The sequence below is a fragment of the Solanum stenotomum genome, chromosome 3 (assembly GCF_019186545.1).
Source record: "Solanum stenotomum isolate F172 chromosome 3, ASM1918654v1, whole genome shotgun sequence".
NCBI classification, from domain to species: domain Eukaryota; kingdom Viridiplantae; phylum Streptophyta; class Magnoliopsida; order Solanales; family Solanaceae; genus Solanum; species Solanum stenotomum.
The window spans coordinates 23,082,915-23,092,836 of NC_064284.1; the positions used below are offsets into that span (position 1 = coordinate 23,082,915).

Sequence of the window (9,922 nt, forward strand, 5' to 3'; positions counted from 1 at the left end):
ACCTAAATATTATATGTGTAATTATTTATATATATATATATATATATATAATTTCAATTTTTTCTGTTTTTCGATTTTCATTTTTCTAAATTCGAAATCAAACCAAAAAACCAAACAAAGTAACTTATAAATCCAAAACCAAATCAAAAGTCCAAAAAATCAATCCAAATTACAATTCGATTTGATTTTTCGGTTTAATCCAAATAGTGCACGCCCCTACCTTCAACATGTTGTTGCGGCTCTTCAGTGACTGCCACGTGGAATTTTCCAATTCCAATTCTACTTCGACCAACATATATATTATTTTATAAAGTTTAATCCATTAAGCTGTCTGTTTGATTTTCTTCTTCAACCTTCCATATTTAATTTGTTTTAACTTCAAACTTCTTCAACTTTACACCAATTTACTCCTACAAATAAAATACATTATTTAGCACAATCTCTAAAATTCATGCTTAAAAAAAATATATATAAAAATAATAAATATAAAACAAATAATGATTAAAAATATATATTTTTGATCTCACATCAGGTAGTAAGAAATGAATGTCAATCTAATCTCATCCTAATTTGAATGCGTGACATAGACATATTTGTCCCCTTCTAATTTTATGTTTTTGTTGTGTAGCTACTATAATGAAAGCAAAAGTATCCATTACATGAAGCTAAGTTGCATTATCAAGAAAAAGATAACTCTTCCAAATGCTCCCACCATTGACATTTTTATTCTTGAACTAATAAGCCCCACACTTCACTCATATACCCTTCCTATTTCTCAAGCCTTTTTTTTTAATTGTACTTGTTTTATCCTTATTTTTTTAGAAAAAAAAAACATAACCACGCTTTCACATAAATGGTTATGCTTATTCAAATATCATAAACATCAACACAAAATTTATCTCTTTTTTTTGTATTATTTTCCGTTCGATGCCCGATATCTATTTTGAAATTCGACTAATTCGAATTTGTGTTAGATATGACCCCATTCAGAAATAGCGCTTCCTAGCCACGATTTCTCCATATCCAAAATTTGAATTCAAAAACTCTAATTAAGAAAAAAACAGTCCAGCCTCATCCACTTCACCAAAAAAAAAATCATACCCAAGACTCAAATCCAGAATTCTAATCAAGAGTCCGTTTGAATTGGCTTAAAAAAGTAACTTTCAAAAATCAAACTTAGATTACTTTTAAGTAAAAAAATAAAAAGCAAACACACTTTTACATTTAACTTATTTTAAGCGGGTGAAAAAAACTTATTTTAAGTTATTTTTAAATTTGTCAAACACTAAAACTAAAAATAACTTTAAATTAAGTTTAACCAACTCTTAAGTCAATTAAAAAAGGCTCTAAGAGACGAACAATCTAGCCTCATCCACTTCACCACAGCTAGAATCAAAATATATCTTAATTAAAAGATGAAAAAAAATCCACTAAATTTCCAAAAGAGAAAAGAAAAAAAACAAAATGATCTAATCCTCCCATTAATTGCGTGGGTCCATCTTTACAAATAAACAACAATGACCCAGTGACACGTATAAACCACCCAATAATTTTTATTTTTGAGTTTGGGCATAGAGTAGTTTTGGGTTTAACGAGAAAAATACCCACCACTTACTGCCTGAACAAACCTTGATGCTCTTTATTGTCATCTTCTTCCTCTCAGCCGATCCAGTAGCTCTAACTTAATCTCCATGAACTTGTAATCTGATTTTTCTCCGTCTCAGAAATGGTATGTGCAGGCCGAATACTATATTTATCTTGTTCAACGACGCCGTTTTCTCCATCCACTTCGGCGTTTCCTACCTCAACATATCTCCTCCATGGAAATCGTAGAAATAGAATTACATGCCGATCCATGGCCTCCGATGCTGATGCATCTTCATACGCTACTTCGTTAGATTCTGAATCCTCCGATAAAAACGCCGCCGGGTAATTTTGAGGAATTATTTGTTTGAATGTTTCGGTACTTGTGATTAATTATTGAAAGTTATAAGGAAGGGAGAAAATTGACTGTTTAGAGGATTTGGGATTGATTGTACAGGTTTTGTATAATTGAAGGACCTGAGACAGTAGAGGACTTTGCTAAAATGGAGTTGCAGGAAATTCGAGATAATATTAGAAGTAGGAGAAACAAGATATTTTTGCATATGGAGGAGGTATATTTCTTCTTCTTCTTCTTCTTTTTCAGAATTTGTATTTATTACTGTTATGTCTACTTAGCTTTGTGTTTAGTATACTAATCATTTAATTTGAAGTTCTCCAAGGTATATAACTGGAAAAAAATAGTAATGAGCCTAATCATAACTCTACATAGCAAACATGTTTTTATCATGATTATTGATCACACATAATTCATATTAAGGACCGGAGAAATGTATATAAACGACACAATAAGAAAGAAGAAGTTTGCAAGACTAGGTGATTCTTCCCATCTGTCCTGGCCTTAATGGATAGAGTTACCTGGTTCTTGTTGCTGGTGAGAAGGGGTAGGTATCCCGTGAAATTAGTCGAGGTGTGCGAAAAATGGCCTGAACACCACGGTCATTAAAACAAAAAGTCATCAAAAAGGCTGCTAGACGTTTCACTTATATGAAATTTACTGTGGTTTTTATTACAATTTCGCCAATATGAAATACAACCTGCTTTCAGTATTGCCACTCAATGTATCTGTGTTGCCTATCATGAATAGAGATGTTACCATTGTTATTTTGGTCAGACTCCTATTTGAGATTTGAAGTATATATACTTATATCCATGTTATCTGTGCTCTGAGTTTGCTGTGGGACTGGGGAACGAAGAGGTTTGATTGCTATAGTTGCATAAATCAGATATTTATGCTCTTCTAGTGTTAAATTTTTTATTCCTTCTATCTTCAAACTTGAGCAGGTACGCCGGCTAAGAATACAACAAAGGATAAAGAGTGCTGAGCTTGGGATACTAACGGACGCACAAGAAAATGAGCTTCCTAATTTCCCATCATTTATTCCCTTTTTGCCTCCTCTTGTAAGTACTCTTAGTTGTTGCAAAATGTTTATGTTAGTGGTCAGCAACTTATAATAACCTAACGTCCCAGTTAACATAAAGTAAGGAGATTCTTTTTTTTTTTTCGTGTTCTCCAATCTGTGTAAATTTTCATGGACTTTTCTACCTCTTTTTTCCCCCTTTTGGTTGGTCGCGCTGCAGGCTACACAGTATTTAACTGAATTTTTTATGTTTTGCAGACATCAGCAAATCTAAAGCAATATTATGCTACTTGTTTATCCCTCATTGCTGGATTTATGCTTTTTGGTGGACTTCTAGCACCCAGTGTAAGTTTTTCTTTTAACATTTTTACTTTTCTTATTATTGTTATCATTTGGCCAATTGACTTAAAGGTGAAAATCTGATTAATTTCTGAGGAGTTCTTAGATGCTAACAGTCAGTTCATACTCCTATTTATGCCTTATGGAGCCTACTACTTTTACCTTCTAAAGCATGCTCATATTGCTGCAGTTGGAGTTAAAATTGGGACTAGGAGGCACATCATATGCCGATTTTATTGGAAGCATGCATCTACCAATGCAACTGAGGTATGTTTACATTATTGTATGTTTGCTCAGTGAAGAAGTATATTCACTTCTCTACCACGAACAACAATGGATTCATAACATATAGGCTTACCAAAACAAAGGTCCAAAACTATAGGTAAAAAAAATATGTTCTCACTGCTGGTAATCCGTAGAGGCATCTTTATTGAATTTAGGTCATTAAAATGTAGAACATAGGATGCTAAAATGACAATCTAAAGGGTCCTTATGTGTGTGCAAAACTATGTCATAGTGTTCTTGTTGGTTTAGTAGATAAGACAAGGCACCTACTTTATTAGCGCAACTTTGAATTACTCGAATGCTTGACAATTTTTTAACAAATGTGCCACCCTTTTCACAACTACAGCAACTTCTTTCTCTTAGTAATGAGTTGTAATTAGTGCATGGAGAGAATTATGATATATGCAGATAATTCATGGTAGAGTTTGTTTGTGAAAACCTTTTTGAAAATTTTCAAATTACATGCTTGTTAGGTTTTCCAAAAATATTGTATAATGAAGAATGGGAAAGGGGCAGTTTTTTATGGGAAAAGTTCTTAAAAAATAATAAATCTTCAAAAACTTCAGCTATCCAAACATGTTATAGAACAAATGTTTTCTTCCAAAAACTTTTCAAAAGAACTTCTTCCTGAAAATTTTCCAAACAAATCTCACAAGGAGCACATTAAGGGTGTGTTTGGTATGAAGGAAAATGTTTTCTTGGAGAACAAGTGGATTTCTAACTTATTTTCTCATGTTTGGTTGGCAAGTGGAAAATATTTTTTAATGTTTGGTTGGTGAATGAAAATTTTGTCAGAAAATATCTTTCATTTTTGACTTGAGACTAAAAAATACTCTTTAGGAAAATAATTTCTGATCCGAAATCAACCCCGATAATTGATCTAGGACCCGACCCCAACACCAAAACTAGGACAAGACCCCGATGACCGTTCCAAAATCCAACCTTGAGATTTGACCCAGAACCTAACCCAAACTTTCGACCCAGGACCTGACCTAGGAAAAGAATTTTCAAAAACAAAAAATTGGCGGGTTCGCGCATGGGGGGCGGTTTGGGGGGTAGAGGGGGTAAAAAATGAAAATTTTAAAATTTGAAATATTTCCCAAAAATAATTTAAAATCTTAAAATTTTCAAAAATAGTATTTAATTTTTTTCTTTTTTTGTTTGGGGGAGGGGGTGCTGGTTTGATGGTAGAGATAAAAATATACTTGAAATTTTAAAAATAAGAAAATTTTAAAAAAATAAAAATTGAATGGGAGGGTCGAGTACGGGGTATGGGTAGGGTAAGAAAAAAATTAAAGGATGAAGTAGAATTTTGGAAAATGTTTTCCTTAATTTTGGAAGGAAAGTCATTTTTCTTAAATTTGAGGAAAATGAGTTGATTTGGAAAACATTTTCCAAACATTTAAAGCCAACCAAACATAGGAAAATTGGAAAATGTTTTCTTCCATACAAAACACACCCTATATGCTTATCAATTTTAGGTGTGTAATTGACTTATTATTGAGACATTCATCTTATGTTGTGAGAAGTCAGAAAGTTCTCCACGATCTCTTCCATATAAGTCGCTTAGTAGTTTTATTCCTAAACTATTGACAGCCTTAAAAACATTCATTAACTTGACCAACTTAAATACACCCCCGATCTTGTGCCAAGTTTAGGGGTGTAAGTATTCCTACTTGGTAAAGGATTGTATTCTAGTGTCTATAAATAGGATCTCATGTAATAATGTAGAAACAACAACAATTCAATAATATTCTTTTCCAATATTTCTCACATGGTATCAGAGCCTCTACGATCTAGAAAATTAAAGAGTTTTCGCTGCCGGTGGGTGGCACCCATATATGCTGCTCGTTTGGCCAATGATTATGTTAACAAAAGTAGGACAAATGATACATGCATGAACCCCATGTTCAAGGGAAGAAACTCAGTCAGACAGGTCACCATGCATCAATTTTCGGTGACTTTCTAGGGCTGTTTTGTATCAACCCCATATCCGTTGGTATTTGTGTAGCACCGTTCCATTTTTCCGGTGACTACTTTTTCATATTTAATTTATGTAGCACTGTGCCATCATACCGGTGACTACTTTCTTATATCTAATTTGTGTAGCACCGTGCCATCATTCCGGTGACTATTTTTTTCATATTTAATTTTTGTAGCACCGTGCCATCATTCCGGTGACTACTTTTTCATATATAATTTGTGTAGCACCGTGCCATCCTTCCGATGACTTATCTTTTTTTTTTTTGCATATCTGATTTGCGTAGCACCGTGCATCTCTCCGGACTACTTTTCATATTTAATTTGTGTAGTACCGTGGATTTTTTTGAACTATTTTCTCATATCTGAGTTGCAAAGCATCATGTGTCCTTTCAGTGATTCCTCATATTTGATTTGCGTAGTTCCATTCGTCTTTCCGATGACTCCTCAAATCTGATTTGCATAGGGTTGTGCCATCATTCCAAACCTACCTGTACAATTTTTCTTTTTCAGTAGGGTCGTGCCATCATTCCGACCCTACCCATATTGTTTCTCTTTTTCATTGGGGTCGTTCCATCAATTCGAATTATCATATATAATTTATATTTTCTAGTTGGGTCGTGACATCATTCCAACCCTACCCATATAATTTTATTTCTTAGATTGTGACCACTTTTAGCCATCAAATCTAATACTCCGGCATATGAGCATGTTCCGGCTAGTTTTTCGGTGACTTGTTTAATATCGGCTCATCTATTGATTCCAACATGATACATATATTTTATACTAGATTTTGAGCACTTTGTTGCTCAGGNTCCAATATTTCTCACATGGTATCAGAGCCTCTACGATCTTGGTAGAAAATTAAAGAGTTTTCGCTGCCGGCGGGTGGCACCCATATATGCTGCCCGTTTGGCCAATAATTATGTTAACAAAAGTAGGACAAATGATACATGCATGAACCCCATGTTCAAGGGAAGAAACTTAGTCAGACAGGTCACCATGCATCAATTTTCGGTGACTTTCTAGGGCTGTTTTGTGTCAACCCCATATCCGTTGGTATTTGTGTAGCACCGTTCCATCTTTCCGGTGACTACTTTTTCATTATTAATTTATGTAGCACTGTGCCATCATACCGGTGACTACTTTCTTATATCTAATTTGTGTAGCACCGTGCCATCATTCCGGTGACTATTTTTTTCATATTTAATTTTTGTAGCACCGTGCCATCATTCCGGTGACTACTTTTTCATATATAATTTGTGTAGCACCGTGCCATCCTTCCGGTGACTTATCTTTTTTTTTTTGCATATCTGATTTGTGTAGCACCGTGCATCTCTCCGGACTACTTTTCATATTTAATTTGTGTAGTACCGTGGATTTTTTCGAAGTATTTTCTCATATCTGAGTTGCATAGCATCATGTGTCCTTTCAGTGATTCCTCAGATTTGATTTGCGTAGTTCCATTCGTCTTTCCGATGACTCCTCAAATCTGATTTGCATAAGGTTGTGCCATCATTCCAACCCTACCTGTACAATTTTTCTTTTTCAGTAGGGTCGTGCCATCATTCCGACCCTACCCATATTGTTTTTCTTTTTCAATGGGGTCGTTCCATCAATTCGAATTATCCTATATAATTTATATTTTCTAGTTGGGTTGTGACATCATTCCGACCCTACCCATATAATTTTATTTCTTAGATTGTGACCACTTTTAGCCATTAAATCTAATACTCTGGCATATGAGCATGTTCCGGCCAGTTTTTCGGTGACTTGTTTAATATCAGCTCATCTATTGATTCCAACATGATACATATATTTTATACTAGATTTTGAGCACTTTGTTGCTCAGGGGGCCTTGTATGTCGATTATGTGAGTCACTCTATGGTCTGAAACAGTCTTTGCAAGTTTGGTTTGGAAAGTTCAACACTGTAATTTTATCACTCTGTGTTTTATCGGCATTATGCATCAAATTTCAGTATTTCATGAGAAGATTATGCACATTGAGATTGACTAACATTATGCATCAAAATCAAGTATTTAATGAGAAGACAAGCACATTGAGATTGCCTGTCAATTTTGTGAAGTCGACTGATCAACTTGCAGATATCTCACCAAGCCCCTCANAATCAAGTATTTAATGAGATGACAAGCACATTGAGATTGTCTATCAATTTTGTGAAGTCGACTGATCAACTTGCAGATATCTCACCAAGCCCCTCATTGGTCCTCGTATTAATTACATTTGTAACAAGCTAGGTACAAGAATTGTATGCACTAGCTTGAGGGGGAGTGTTAGAATATGAATAGGTTTATACAATCCTATTAGAATAGGAATAGAAATAGAAATAGGAATACTAAATAGTATCCTACTTGATAAAGGATTGTATTTTAGTGTCTATAAATAGGATCTCATGTAATAATGTGAAACAACAACAATTCAATAATATTCTTTTCCAATATTTCTCACAAAAAGAAAGATAAGTTGCAATATCTGCAGCTTCTTTTTCCTTCGATTTTTCTTCTACTGTATGTTGAGGGAGAGGAAATACATAAGATCTTAAGATCAGTAATTCTAGGAGCAAAGCAAATGCAGGACTAAACTTCAGGGATTCATTTTTAGTCATTACTAGAGAAGAGTAGTACCAAGAGAAACCATTGCTCACAAGTTTTTATTTATGTTGGATAGATCTGGAACATGATTATACTTGCTAATCACTTTTGAAACTGAAAGTAATATAAAGCCAATGAAGCCATAATTTTTAAGTATTATTAAAATTTCAGTTTTTGGGTTATATATCATATACTTGAAAGATCTATTTGATGCTTTGTGCGTGTATCTGTGTGCAACAATTTCATAGTATGTTAATGCACTTTGCAGTCAGGTTGATCCAATTGTGGCATCATTTTCTGGGGGTGCAGTTGGGGTGATCTCTGCTTTGATGGTTGTTGAAATCAATAATGTGAAACAGCAGGAGCATAAGAGATGCAAGTACTGTCTTGGAACAGGTGTGTAATCTGTTAATAATTCAAAAATTTAAGTCTAGTTACTTTACAAATCGGTTCAAGCTATTGAAATAGTTTGACAACATATTATGGAATTCTCCTAGCAACATCTTTTTCATGTTTTCTGTGGATTACCTTTCAAAAGTGCTTTACTTGTTCAAATAGTTCTGCCATCACAGAAGGTCCTGCAACTTACTTGCTACTGTAATCATGGCTTTCTTTGTTTAAATATTTGGATTCTGGAAGGAATTTTCCTATTTCCTTTTTGAATGGGACAAACATTGTGTAGGAATAGCATTCCAACTGGCGAGCAATTGGAATGCAGGTGAATTTTATGATAGTTGCTAAATGTATATGCAGGATATCTTGCTTGTGCTCGATGTTCCAACACTGGATCTCTTGTTCTTATCGAGCCTGTTTCAACAATTTATGGTGCAGACAAGCCTCTGTCACCACCTAAAACAGAGAGGTGTTCCAACTGTTCAGGTTCAGGAAAGGTGAGTGTATTTCAAATCATTGGCTCCAAATTGTCCACTCTGTGCACATACAGCGTATAAATTAGACTGGATAAATTGAACATCTCTTTCCTGAAGCGATATGAAACAGCAGGGTAGGGGGCACTTATTCTTAACATTTGGTGGGACTGTCAAGTTAGATTAAAAATTTGACCCTGGTTAAGGTTTGGTTTCTTTTCTTATATCATCAGCACTCATGTTTCTGTGCCTTTAAATATGGAACAAAAGGCGCACAGGGATTGGGGTTAGGAGGAGAAAATTCAACCAAAGGAATAAAGAGAGGAGAGGAATCGTACTGATTGACTTCTACATTTGCTACTTAAAACCAGAGCTACTCATGGCTGGCCCTTGGTGGACAATAGAAACATATTCCAAATAACGCAAGTAGCCATTAGACATTACTATGAGACATCCCGGGTATATAATAGTGATTTGAAGGTTCCTTTTATTAGTTTTTAATAATAAGAATTTTGACAATGTTATCTTGTAGATCTCCCCATCAGTATTTGCATCACCACGTAGCATTCTGTATTTTTGTTGAATGTATCATTCTCCACTCTAGTTTATCTATTCAGTGACTATAAATTAAGTTGAGCATCTATCTTTGGCAGGTCATGTGCCCTACGTGTCTTTGTACTGGGATGGCTATGGCAAGTGAACACGACCCACGAATTGATCCATTTGATTAAATAGAATATAGATTTCCTTTACTGGAACTCATAATATTGAATATGTAAAGTTTAGATGAAGCGTCACCGCTAAATGAACAACACCTATTTTATAAGAGTCAGTTTAAATTAGTATTGAGAAAATCTTGGTCTTCATTACAAGGA

At 34.5% G+C, this 9,922-nt stretch overlaps 1 protein-coding gene across 1 annotated transcript; it reads left to right on the forward strand.

Moving 5' to 3' along the window:
- Positions 1-1,541: 1,541 nt before the first annotated feature.
- LOC125860333 (protein ORANGE, chloroplastic) lies at positions 1,542-9,893 on the forward strand. The gene is made up of 8 exons (XM_049540274.1): positions 1,542-1,929; positions 2,042-2,156; positions 2,887-3,003; positions 3,222-3,308; positions 3,493-3,569; positions 8,450-8,577; positions 8,935-9,071; positions 9,701-9,893. Exons 1-8 carry the CDS (start codon positions 1,727-1,729, stop codon positions 9,776-9,778), a joined length of 942 nt encoding a protein of 313 aa, XP_049396231.1. The 5' UTR covers positions 1,542-1,726; the 3' UTR covers positions 9,779-9,893.
- Positions 9,894-9,922: the final 29 nt, after the last annotated feature.